The sequence below is a fragment of the Pristis pectinata genome, chromosome 20 (assembly GCF_009764475.1).
Source record: "Pristis pectinata isolate sPriPec2 chromosome 20, sPriPec2.1.pri, whole genome shotgun sequence".
NCBI lineage: Eukaryota > Metazoa > Chordata > Chondrichthyes > Rhinopristiformes > Pristidae > Pristis > Pristis pectinata.
Window position 1 is genome coordinate 7,271,826 of NC_067424.1, and position 13,840 is coordinate 7,285,665.

The 13,840-nt window shown below is 38.2% G+C and overlaps 1 protein-coding gene across 4 annotated transcripts in view; it reads left to right on the plus strand.

The window, feature by feature from the left end:
• The window catches only part of LOC127580720 (AMP deaminase 2-like), a 126,596-nt gene that overhangs the window by 72,980 nt on the left and 39,776 nt on the right, over nucleotides 1-13,840 (plus strand). For 3 of the 4 annotated variants that reach the window (XM_052034495.1, XM_052034493.1, XM_052034496.1), the window contains exons 2-6: nucleotides 3,389-3,519; nucleotides 5,970-6,100; nucleotides 9,699-9,767; nucleotides 12,348-12,456; nucleotides 13,336-13,522. In XM_052034495.1, the coding sequence (XP_051890455.1) occupies nucleotides 3,389-3,519; nucleotides 5,970-6,100; nucleotides 9,699-9,767; nucleotides 12,348-12,456; nucleotides 13,336-13,522 (627 nt within the window). The remainder of the gene's footprint in view (nucleotides 1-3,388; nucleotides 3,520-5,969; nucleotides 6,101-9,698; nucleotides 9,768-12,347; nucleotides 12,457-13,335; nucleotides 13,523-13,840) is intronic. The other variant, XM_052034494.1, reaches the window with a different exon arrangement.

The window sequence follows — 13,840 nt, forward strand, 5'->3', positions numbered from 1 at the left end:
AATATTTACATCGATTGTGATGCCCAGATCCTGAAAATGAGTATAAAACGAAAACTCCGTCATGTAGACTTATGCAAAACAAAAAGCACTGTGGGGAAAATAATGAAATTTTACTTGTACTGTATCTTTTTTCCAGTGTGTCCATACGTCACCTGATTATATGGATAGAAATTTATCCTGGGTAAAGATTCTGAGGCAGGGTACAACGTGCTTGCATGACTATAAAGCTACTAGCACTACTGACTGGGAATGAATTTCTAGACAATGGAGCCTGGAAAATGTGAGCCAGAATAGTCCGGTGCCTCTAACTCCTTTGTTTGCTGTACATATATACAGTTATACAACCAGCTGTGTTGTCAGCTTTGCTTACTATTGCATTCAGTGTGTTGCACAAAATTATGCAACTCAGTTCCCCTTCAGCTAGTAGCTTTGTGGTTTACAGTGCTAATTTGTTTATTGCTATTTAATCTTCAAGACTTTATCAGCGCTTTTAAATATCTTAACAGCCCGGAATTAGATGCCAAAAAATGGTATCCAATTGCACTCAACATTACTGTGTAAAATATGCAACAACTGAATCAATGCAAGTTATAGAAAAGGTGCACTACTCTGCCATTAACCTTGTGAAAATATCACTTTTCCTTCCACTGAATTGTCCATTGAATGAATCACAAAAAATTAGGGGTGGTACTGAAAGGCATAAGCAGCTACTTAAAACCTGAAATTTGTGTCCAGGTTTATTTGTTGCTTTGTACTAACAGTGACAAAGATAGCAATTTGCATTTATTTATAGTAATCACGTGGAAAATCATGAAGACATTTAGCAATAGCACCATAGTGTCTGAGAGTCAGAGTTGAACAGCATAGAAATGGGCCTTTTGGCTCAACTTATCCATGTGCACTGTTATGCCTATCTACACTAATCCCATTAACCCACATCAGGTCCTTTTTAAACTTTGTAATTGTACCTGCCTATACCCCTTACTCTGGCACCACTTTCTATAAAACTTGTTCCTCAGATCTCCTCTAAAAGTTTCCCCTCTCAGCTTAAACCTCTAATTTTAGATTCCTCGCCCTAGGAAAAAGATTCTGACTACCTATTCTATCTGTGCCCCTCATAATTTTATAGGCCTCTGTAAGACCCCTCAGCCTCCTGTGTTTCAGTGAGAATAAGCCCAGCCTCTCCAATCTCTTCTCCATTCAAAGCCCTCAATTCCAGGCAACATCCTGGTGAATCTCTTCTGCATTCTCTCTGTTGCATCCATATCCTTCCTGTCTGAATAAATCCTGCTTGTAAAGTAACTGGAGGAAAAAAAATTGGAAGCTGGTTAAGCTTCTCCCATGACCTTGTTGACTGTTGGAGATTTTAAATGACGCAGATGTAAAGAAGCAGTCAGAAACTTCTTTTAAGTTGTTTGATATTTTTTGTAGTGTAAAAGAAAATTAACCCTCTCCCAAAACAATTAAGATATTGAAAATCACATCCATTTTAAACAATTACAGTTAACAATCAATTTTTCTAGAAGTACTCATTATCTGATTCTTATTCTGTCTTGGTGCTTCCCCAAAACACATGTAGATTCCCACCCCACGGACACTAGGAGTTACAACCAGTTTACACTCAGCTGCTGAACTCCTTTGAGGAATCTTGTTGGAACACTATTGAAGATAAGCCACCAGGTTTGGGATTGGTGTGTTTGTATGAGAATCCTGAGCTTTGGTGGCATTTGTGTGGCGAAATACTAGAAGGCTTTTCCCACTTAGGTCTTAATGCAATTGGGCAGGAACTTATCTGGTCAGAAAGGCAATCGTTAAGGATGTAGTTAAAGTTCTGTAAGACCAGATCCTAAACTGCATTTTCTGCAGTAAATCCACAATGAACGGTTCATGGTACCTATTAGTACTTCACGTGCAAGTACCAAAAGGCTATAAATGGAGAAAAGATCACAATTTATTTTCAAAAAATATTAATCAGTTTTGTAGCTCTTATAAAGGTTAATGTAATTTACTATTGCTCAATGGCAGGAATATTGTAGATATTCAGTGAATATGTTATGACTTTTGTGGATGACAAGTAACACAAGTTGGCTACTGAGTGACAGATAAAAGTGAGCAGACCTTTCCAAATGATCAAGTTCGTGATCAAATCAACAATAATTTTGATGACCTCTGAAGTGACTTCATTCTTTTTAGAGCAACATGATAAATGAATGGTTTGTGGCAGAGTTGACTCTAATGAAATAATTACTGTAATTTTGTAATTTCACTTTGACCTTCATTTTGATGTTGAGGCACATTGAAGGATGCTAGAGCGTTAATGTCGAGGTAAATTGTTAGTCAGTACTACAGTACACAATTTACAGCTAGCGTACTATTTTCTGGACCCTAGCTCTTTGCAATTCTGGAAGTGTTAGCTGAAACTTCTGTGCTTTGTATTTTAGGAACAGCAATGACGGTTGCTACTTTAGTCTTCCAAAGGATGGAGAGTAGATTGGTGGTGTTGTGAATGTGTGCACATCCTGCTTAACATTTGAATTTACCTACATGTACTGTCTGCTTCTCTGCCATGTGGTGGGGTGAGGGACTTTCTGCAGGAGGAGAAATATAATTCACTTTTATTCATGTGTACATCCAAGCTACCATCCCAAAATAGCAGGTGCTTCTCTGTGTGGCTGCTCTGAATTCAGCTACTTGAATTCTACAATCCTTGAGATTTGGTGGTTATGCATTTGATTGTAAACCAGCTGCTTTACTATGGCTGACCTGGGATCCTTATCTTTTCAGTTCATAGTATACATCAACTGAACATTCAGTGAAGTCTAGATTATCCTAATTTACTGGTTGCTGCCTCATTGGCACCGTTGATATCAAGATTATAGTCGGACTCTTCAGATTCTAGTTGGTGTACTTGAGGAATGAATAAGAACAAAGCAGTCCGTCAAGAACAGACATCCTTTTATAGGCTTATTGAAAACAATTTAGGAGACATTTTGCTCTTGTTTGTTTACTTCCATCAGTCATTCGATTGATGTTTGATTGAAAGGCTTTTATTTGCGTTTTATTGGGATTGACAGAATCATGCATGATCATTTTTTGTTCTTGAGAACATTTATACTTCATTTGGAGGGACAGCATACAATAAATACTTGGTAATGTTTCAGTGAAACTTGATTGGAGATGCTTTTGATGTCCTTAAAACATTTAATTCTCCATTAACTCTGTTAAAGGAAATGGTTACTAGATAATTTCATTCTGAAAAATAAATGACAATCTCGGTTATTATGTTTTATTCATATTACTTTAATCTTTTCATTTAAAATCCTTTTTTTTTGGTTATGATTCATTGCTGTGAACCTTTGATCAAAATATCTTTGATTTGCTTTCACAGATTTACACAAGACAGGGACTCTGAAACAAATTCATTGCTCTCAGTCACTACCTGGAACTCCACTCTCTTTGAAAACTTTTCCTATCAATCTCCCTACATCCATGGATGGAAAGTTTAAGGAGATTGCAGAGGTGGGTGCTTAGTCAGCAGCTTCAGTTTAGTTGGAGGCTGCCGTATTTTTTTTCTGTAAAAAGTCAGAACTAAAGCTCCATTGTTCAGAAGCTAATTAGTATTTTTGTTCCATAAATAGTAAAGATGAGATTTTTTTTAAAGAGATGGTGCATTAATGACTGATTTCCTTTTGAATTTTGAGAGATGTTTCTTAGTCTTTCCTGTTATTCATTTTCATTCAATTCGCATAATTATTTTTTCCAAATAATTGATTTTTTTTCTATGCTGTTTTGGGTATTCCTGCCCAAATATTACGTCCACCTACCTACCTAAGTCCATGCATTTCCAACTTGTTTGCAATTGTATTTATGACAGAGCACCAAATTGAACTGTGGGATTAAATCTTGGTGTGCTACTAGATTCTCCAGGTAAGCATTGAGAAGCACTGAAGCCATTATCTTTGGACTCCATTGAAAATTCTGTATCCTTACCAGTGCTGTTATCTTTGCTGAAATGGACTGTTTACAGCCTCAGTATGCTATTTGACCCTAGCCTGATGCTCCAGTTACATATACTCCTACACAAAAGGTCACTCAGCCTGCTGCCTCTATCCTATTCCATCATCCCTGTCCACAAGCACCTACGTTGACATTTGATCCCTTTAAAATTTTAATCTGTGTTCAAATTTCCCCATGGTCTCGCCACTCCCACTCTTAGGGGAAGAGGAAAGCGGAGGTGTTTGGAGGAGAAATGCTAAATTGTGGAACCTTGGATGATGAAAATACAGTTACATATTGTGGAGGGAAATTGGGGAAGGACCATATTATTTCCCATTTATCAGTTTGCTCTATATAAAGCAAAAGCATTTCAAGTTGAAAGGTGAGGGGAGGGTGGGTTGAAATCTAAAGAAGCTGAAAATATTCAATTTCAGCAAATTCTGATCATTGTAAGGAACTTGTATAAGAAAAAATAAAATTGAGATGAAAACAGTGCAACTGCACAAAGTGTAACATGCACCAGAGAGTCTCCAGAAATATTCTGGAGACTAATTTATGTAAGAAGAGGTGTACAAAATATAAAGAGGTATAGATAGAGTAGACAGCCAGCGCCTCTTTCCCGAGGCGCCAATGCTCAATACAAGAGGGCATGGCTTTAAAGTAATGAGTGGGAAGTTCAAGGGAGATATCAGAAGAAGGTTTTTTACCCAGAGAGTGGTTGGGGCATGGAATGCGCTGCCTGGGGTGGTGGTGGGGGCAGGTACATTGGTCAAATTCAAGAGATTGCTAGATAAGCATATGGAGGAATTTAAAATAGAGGGATATGTGGGAGGAAGGGGTTAGATTGTCTTAGGCGAGGTTTAAAGGTCGGCACAACATTGTGGGCTGAAGGGCCTGTATTGTGCTGTACTGTTCTATGATTCTATGACTTTAGTTACTTATTAATTAATATTGTACTTGCTGAGTGATATGTATGCTTTATGTTGCCATTTGGTCAAAGATTAATGAATGCTGTTCAGCCACACGGTTAGAATAAATGTATAATGATGAATGTGAAAGGCAGCTTTTGATTTTCAGACTGGAATATCTTAGCTTCATTGTTCTTTCCATTGTTCTCCGACTGATATAAAAACAATGTTTTTGATTAATCATTTTTATTTAAGATATTTCATCTTTTCTTCTGATCGTCTTAAACCTGGTGTTACATAGAATATAGAACAGTACCGCATAAGCCCATGAGGTCTGTGTCGAGCATGGTGGCAAATTAAACAAATTCCTCCTGCCTGCACATGATCCATATCCCTGCATTCCCTAATATTCATGTGCCTTTCTAAAAGCCTTTTGAACGCCACCATTGCATTGGCTTCCACTACCACCACCCCTGGCAGTGTGTTTCAGGCACCTACCATTCCCTGTATAAAGAAACTTATCTTGGACATCTCATTTAAATTTTCCCTCCTCAAGCTATGCCTCTAGTATTTGACATTTCTACCCTGGGAAAAAAAGTTCCAACTGTCCACCTTATCTATGCTTCTCATAATTTTATAAACTTCTATCTGTGTTCAAGTACAGGATTTTGTCTTTAGATTTCAAAATTGGTAAATTGTAAATTGGTTTATTATTGTCATATGTACTGAGGTAAAGTACACCAGTTCTACAGATCATTTCATTATGACAATGCATTGATTATTATCAATTATCATTTACCAATGATTTATCAATTTAACAAAAATGTTCCCTAGCCCATAATGTCAAAAGTGTTTTCTTTTTGATCAATTCACTGGTGGAAATTCTGGAAAAGCCAGAACTGAAGAACTACAGAAAATTTTAGTATTTTTCTATTGGATTTGAATCTACTATTTTTAATGAATTGTTCTTGTACCACATGAACAGTTACTATCCTGGTAATTCCAAATACTACATGTGTGGCATGAGAGTTTATTACACCCCTCTTTTGTTCTTGATTACATCAGGAGCTGTTCACCCGATCTTTGACAGAAAGTGACATGAGAACTGCTCCCTATGAATTTCCAGAGGAGAGTCCCATCGAGCAGCTGGAGGAGCGGCGACAACGATTAGAACGTCAGATCAGCCAGGATGTGAGGTAGTTGAAGTTTCGTAGAACTGTTTTTTTTTAATTAATTTATTCTGAAAGATAACATGAAGGAGAGCATTGTAGTGAGAAATGAGCAATCTTTAGGTTGTGCAATAGTCAGAAAGGCAAGCCAGAAAGGCAAAGCAGAGGAATGTTTCACTTTGTTTTTCTTTAGTTATACTGCAAAAGTTCACTTTGCATTGATTAGGAATTAAACAATTTGAAAGATTTTATTACTCTAGGCAGTTGGTCTGAATGCACATTTTATTAGTAAAATGGAGTTAATTGCTGAAGGCTGCTTAATATGTGTTTTCTTTCTCCTTTATGAACTTTTTTTGTTGTTATTGATGATATTACTTCACATTGAATTCTTACATTCCCTCTGAATAAAAAAGCGTCATTAAAGAATGATTTCATAATTTCTTAAATACATATTTCTGTTAATTATGAATGAAAAATATGATATTAACAAAGATCAGTTGTTGTTATTAGCAAATGTTAGGGAAAGTTAACTAGATCCTATATTACCACATCTCCAAACACTGAGTTTATTTTTTAAAGTCCTCTCTGATTTAAAGCATTGACTGGTTATTGATGCTTGTACACTTGTCAACCAAAGTGTGATAAATCAAACAGAGGTTTCACCAGGGATATGAATGTGAAAATACAAATAATATTTGCTGTGCAAATACTTGCTTACATTGTACAAGCTGAAGTGCGCTGCAATTAAGCATGAGAAATAAATTAGTCATCATTAATTCTTGTTGCTTGTCAGTCCGGCAAATAAGTGCTCCATAAAGCCCCATCCATTGACCATATCAAATGTGATAAAATGAAATCTAACCTGATAAAGAGATAATTGTTGTGCCTTGGACAAAGAATAAGAGAAATGCAAGTGAAGGGGCAAGGTTGCAATGTTCTGCTCACCCATGCAAACACTGCATACTCTCCCTTCACTTCAGGTTGCTTTTTCTAGTGAAGTGCCATCATAAATGGAACTTGGTCCACCCAGGAATTTGAGATCTGTCTGATGCCCAAATATGCCTGCTTCAGCTGGGTAATTCCACCAGTTCTCTGTAGGTCAAGCTAGGTTGATTGCTGAAGAAAAACATGGGTGCTCTGCCTCCAGAGAAACAGAAGTGGTGGTGTCAAAATTCACCTGCTGCTCCACATGGAAAAATAATAGTGAGCAAATTTTTCATGTGTACTTTTCAAAATTTGAAAGAGGCAGGGGAAGGATTGAAATAAAAACTTTTTAAATACAGAAAAAAGATATTTACCTTTTTTTATCTCATTGAAAATGTACTAAAAAAAACCTTTTGATCCCTAATTATAACCCAAAAGTCATGGAATTTTCAATCATGACTGTACTCTTAACTTAGGTGCTGTTTCCTTTTCACTAGATAGAATGAGTTGGTAAATGCCTCTGTTGGAGCTAATATTGAGCTATGAATGCATTTTGTAGAGTCTTCATTTTTAGTAACAAACAATCTGCTGGAGGAACGCAGCGGGTCGAGCAGACTCTCTGTTGGGGGGTGGGGGGTGTGGGGGAAGGAATTGTCGACATTTCAGCTCAAAACCCTGCAGCAGGACTGGGTGGAGAGGGAAGGAAGCCAGTATAGAGACTTGGGGGAGTGGTGGGACAAGAGCCAGTAGGTGATTGGTGGACCGAGGAGAGGTGAAGGACAGATGGAGCCAGGTAGGGGAGTGGGAGAAGTGAAGCTGGGAGACAGGCAGGTGGGTGGTAGGTGTCAGGGATGCGTGGGTGGGGAGAGATGAGTAGACCACGGAGTCACACAGAGAGTAGTATCTGTAGAAGATGGAAAGGGATGTGGTGGAGAAGACTTCCTGACCCCTGACACTTTCCCCTGAAACTGCAGGAGCTATAACACTTGTTCAGGAACCTATGCAGTCCTCCCAGGTAAGGCAAAGATTCACTTGCATCTCCTCCAAACTCATCTACTGCATTCTGTGCTCCTGATGTGGCTTCCTCTATTATCAGCGAGATCAAGCAAGACTGAGCAACTGATTTGCGGTGCACCAGTGCTCTGTCCGCAATGCCCATCCCGAGCTCCCGATTACATGCCACATCAGCACCACTTCCCCTTCCCACGTGGACCTGTCCCTCCAGCAGCTGTATCCACCTTCACCCTACCCTCCCCCAACCTGGCTCCATCTGCTTTTTTTTGCTTGTCTGCTTCCACTGCCAGGGTGAGGCCCAAAGCAAAGTAGAGGAACAACCTCCCATATTCTGCCTGGGTAGTCCACAACCCACCGCATGAACATGGAATTTTCCAATTTTAGTGAACCCTTACCTGCTTTGTATTCCCACACCCCACCTTCTCCTTCCGATCCACCTCTGGTCCTCCCATTTTGTCCCCTTTCCCATGCCCCTCTTCTAGCCCCCCATCACCCATTTTCATCCCCCTCGCGGTTCCATCTACTACTACTGATGCACTTTACCCAATGGATCTTTCCCTTCCCCATCTGATTCCACCTGCTCTTCCCTCTTACTTATCAGATTCCGGTACTGGTAGACTTTCTGTTCCTAGTTATCCACCTCCAGCAGCTGTATCCACCTTCACCCTACCCTCCCCCAACCTGGCCCCATCTGCTTTTTTTTTGCTTGTCTGCTTCCACCTATCGCTCACCTGCCTCTGTCTCTAAACTCCACCCCTCCCCTCCCCCACCATCTGTCCGTCATCCTTTGTTCCTTCTCAGTCCACCAATCACCTACTAGCCCATCTCACCACTCTGCCTCTCCACTTTATCCTTTCTATCTTCCTTCTTCACTCAGTGCTGATGTAGGGTTTCGGCAATTCCTTCCCCTCCACAGATGCTGCTTGACCCACTGAGTTCCTCCAGCAGATTGCTCGATGCTCCAAATTCCAGCATCTGCAATCACTTGTTTCTCCGTGTCTTCATTTCTAACAGTGCTTGTGTATTTAACTGTAAGCTATGTAAGTTGCTATTTTAGCAGAATTTAAATAATATTTTGTATTAAACATAGGATTTTCCTGTCTGCTCAGTTTTATCCTAGTTGACCTCTTTGTTGCCTTGCCACCATTTTGGTTGCTATGCATTCTTGTAAGGCCTCCTGTGCTCTCACAGTAAATGTTAATCATGGCAAGTGGAATTGAAGATCCCACTTGCGCTTTAAAATGTTGTTTTGATTACTTGTTTGCATTTCTTGTTTGATTGTGGGTTTTTTGTTGAATGGCTGTCAAAGTTTAGGATTGATATTGCTGATAATCTGAACAAGGTTGAGTATTTTTGTCTATGATGAAATACTTCCCAGTGTTATTAGCCAAGTTAATTTGTATTGAGAACAGTGCAAACAACCAAGCGTACGTGAGAAATGATTTAAACATCTGCACAATGGAATAACCTAAGAAGTATATGGGAGTCTGATTATTAGCTGAGAAGCTTGAAGGGGGGAATATTCAAAACTGTATTAAATTGTGAAAATAATTTGTGATTTGACACAGCTTGTGAACTGCAGTTGGAAAAATGTTTGCTCACACCTGGATTAACTGGCTTGTTTTCTGTTTTCCATTTCCCCTTTCTCTCCTTGCATCTTTGCCTTCCTTCTGCCTGCCATCCCCAGACTAGAACCAGAAATTTTACTCAGAGCCAAACAGGACTTCATGAAAATTGACAGCGCTGCCGATCTACAGTGAGTCTTCTTGCACTCCAAGGACAAGGAGTGCTTCTTCCACATGGTACCAGTCGTGTAGCTACGGAACTGTCATGCATGTTCTCTGCTTTCTGTTGCTTTTTGACCTTTCTCAGGTTTCGATAAATGGACTGTTGATTTACATGAACATCCAGAGAGTTCTTTGACCATTGCCCTTCTTCATTTAATCAAGGTCTCTAATGGCAGAAAGACAGATTAATAACCTCAGATAACTTTTTTTTTAAAGTAATGAAATTCTGCCAGTCATTTTTGTTTTTCTGTGTTTTATTTTCATTGGTCTAAAATGAAAAGTAATTCCGGTGTGCCTGATTTTGAAAACTGGATTTAAACTTTGATATCATCGGTGTTGTTCTTTCAACGGGCAGAGTAAAGGATCTGGGGGGAAAAAAAGAAAAATATTTGCTTGTGTCCCTTAGTTAATGTATTGCACATCCGGAATCTTAGTCACAGTTTTGTTTGTTTGCTACATTCACTGTAAAAGTAATGGACCATGGAGACAAAGTCTGTTATTGTATAACTATTGATTGTTAGAGCGTCTGAGACTTTCATAATGTCCAGAAATCAGTCTGGCTGCAGTGGAGTAGTTGTCAACTACAACTTTCATCTGTGCTATGGAAAGATTCCAACTTCCAGAAGTGTTTCAAAGACCCAGTTTGGCAAGTGTGCCATGAACAGTTATGGGTCATAGACATTTACTGTTCATTGGCCTCAATTTGCATGCCGTTCTCAGCCCTTGTACAATGCCTTTTAGCTGTGGTAATCACCTCCAGAATGGAGAACTGCAAGGCAACCTGCTGTTTAACTTCTATGGGACTATTTGTGGGACTTGATTTGGACAGCACCAAAATCCATCTCTGAATTCTTAATCTACTGCATTCATTTTTAAAGATTTTATTTCTGGATATTGTTGAAAGCTGAGACTGTCTTTGTGCTGGCTTTGTCATTGCAATGTTTCCACAGGCAAATCAGAGAACAGAAGAAAATACTCTATGCATCTTTCTTTTTTTTTAAGTAATGTTACAAGGGAGTGACTAAAAACCAGTGGGAACAGATAGATGTACAGAAATTTTGCAATCTTGTTAGGTGATCTTAGGTTACAATTGCTGTCCAGTAATCAGATCGAAAGGCTGTGCTGGTTTTACTGAAGTACTGAATAATAGGTTCACAAGTAGAAGACATTTTCAGTCTGTGAAGCTCTTTTTTAGAATAGGAATAATCCATTAGTCTTTCAAGTCTATTCCACTGTTTAATTAGATCATGACCAAATGCTCATTTATCAGCAATGGGCATAATGAAACCCAGGGAAGAACGAATAAGCATGGACCTCTGGAGAGTAGGTCTCTATGAAATTATATAGGCATTAGAGATGCTAGACATGTGAAATAGTTTCCACTTATGATGCAGTATAATACAGGGAACAAGAGATCTGTTTCACTATAAAGTTTAAAACATGACATAAACCTGACCTGACCCATCCCAATCATGGCCAATTCTAACCTTGGTTGTGTCCAAGTACTTAATTTTTTTTTCCATACCTGACTTAATCCAGCCTTAACCTTAAACATCATAATCTCAAACATTACCAAATATTGAATCAAAAACAGAGGACATCATGCAAATCATAAATCATTGTGACCTGGCTAACATACTGAACCAATCTGACCTAAACCTGAACACTTTATTGCACTGTATACTCGACACAACCCAGTCCAACACAAGTAGTTTGTTCATTTCTGGCTTGGTTAGGTAGCCAGTTTCTACAAGGGAGCACAAATACAAGAGGGAAAAATGAATTTTGGAGCAAGGATTTTTTTATATAGAATGGTGGAATCTCACTGCAACTCTTGAAGTAGCTTATGTTGACACATTTCATTGGAACGTACTGCATACCTGAGTAAGAATGGATTATGGTATAAAGGGTGAGATCGTAAGGGGTATTTGGAGTGTGAGGACATTTGTGTGCAATGTAAATATTAACACAGGCCAGTTGGATCAAATGCTTGTTTCTAAACCGTGGTTTCTGCACATTTATTATTTGGGAAACTGCGTATCTGTTGCTTTCATTTGTGAGAATGCTGCAGTCAGGTATACCAAGATGGTCCTAACATGCAGCATTAATTTGGAAAACACCGGTTTACAAAGTCCTTAGGAATATCAAGCTGATGAAATAATTTTGTGAACATTCTTTTGCTTGTCATTTATGCTAAAATTGATGTGTTTAAAAAAAAGATTGATTAACAATTCTTTGAGAGAAAGTAAATATTGCATTAGGTCCATTTAGGAGGTGTTTATCAAACTGGTTGTTTAGCTTTGTTTGTTTCAGTTTTGAGTTTTAATGTTTGTAACAAATTATCTTCTGGTCATTACTTTAACAGGTAACATTTAAGTGATTGTTAATTTCCACCACTGGCATGATGTAATCTAGTAACTAATTTCTTCTAGTGTTGAATTATTTTAGCAAATGAATATACTTCAAGATCTACCTTGCAGCAAACTCAGGTAGACACTTAAATGTAATGTGGGATGTGTTGTGACCTGTCTTCTGGACCTTTTTCTCAGATACTACAAAGATCAAATTGATTCTGCAGCAGAGAAGTATCCAGAAGAGCAAGAACATGATCTTCAGGAATTTCAACGGGTTAGCATATCAGGAGAAGAAAAGTGTGGGGTATGGCGGCATTTTGTTTTCATATTACTGATGAAATGGAGTGGGATTAGCTTCATTGATCTTCCATTCTGTAAAGTGAAATGGTTATCCTGGAAATTATTCATCAAAGTTTTTTATGAAATTTGATTCTTTCTTGTTTAGTCACATTATTGACATTATATTTGCTTTAATCAGGAAATTGTACTTCCTAATTTTTCAAAGCTTTCCATTTGCTCTGTTATTTATAGAGGAAAGCTGAGTTGCTTTACTCCATTTGTCTCCTCTGCAGCACAGCAAAGAAGCTTAACTATAGCTTTGACGCTTCCATATTACAGCACTGCTTTATTTGGTACAGTGGATGTCATTTCAAACATGCAGTGCAGAGAAATATCTTCATGGACATTCTTGCTATATTAATTTCTGCTGCTGATTAGTTTGTCAGTAGGCAACCTATTAGTAATTGTGTTTATTGAACATTTTGAAGTGGCTTATAATCACACTTCTCCACCTTGCAATAAAACCATTACATGGATCCCAACACATTAGGTGGTCAGTACAGTTGTGCTTGTTAGGAAGGGGTGGGAATAAAATGTCTCCCACGTGGAGAAGTATCTTTGCCATTGTAATTACCTAAGTCACATCTAAAACAGTCTTGCATACCAGGAAAAATGTGGATAATGAGATTCCATGTTGTGATATCTTTAATGTTGTAACTTTTTATTAGTAGAATGTTGTGATGCTAGAGAAGCTTATTTTGAGTCACTTGCAGCTTTTAAGTATTTCAGGATATTTTGTTCTTTTTCACTGGATGTTACAAACCATTAATTTAGTAAATTCTAATGGGAGCTTCACCCACAAATAAGCAATTATGGTCTCTAAATTTATTGTTCTTTGCCACAGGTCCCCTTCACTGATCTTCTAGATGCTGCTAAGTGTGTTGTCAAAAGTCTTTTTATCCGAGAAAAGTACATGGCTTTATCCTTGCAGAGCTTTTGTAAGACAACTAAAAGGTTTCTAGAGCAGCTGGGAGACAGGCAATGTCATGTAAATTTATATGATGAAATGCCAGAAACACCCATTTCACCAGGTGAGGCCAGACTAAACAAAATTATTAACTGTGTGCAATTCCATTGGAAAAATCAGGTGACAGATTACATCGCTGTCAGTAGTCAGTTAAAAGTAACCTGTGTGTATTATTGGAGAGGAAAATTTTACTTTGTGTATGTAAGAGGAACCAGCACATAGTGTATAATTAGAATACAAATCAAATGCATTTATCTCGAGAAATATTGTTGCTCATTGATAGAATCAAAAAGTGTGACGGCTGTCAATAGATTTTGAAAGCACTCATTTTAATCTCTACAGTGGATAGATAGAGAAGCATACAAAAAACGTTATGCTGTTC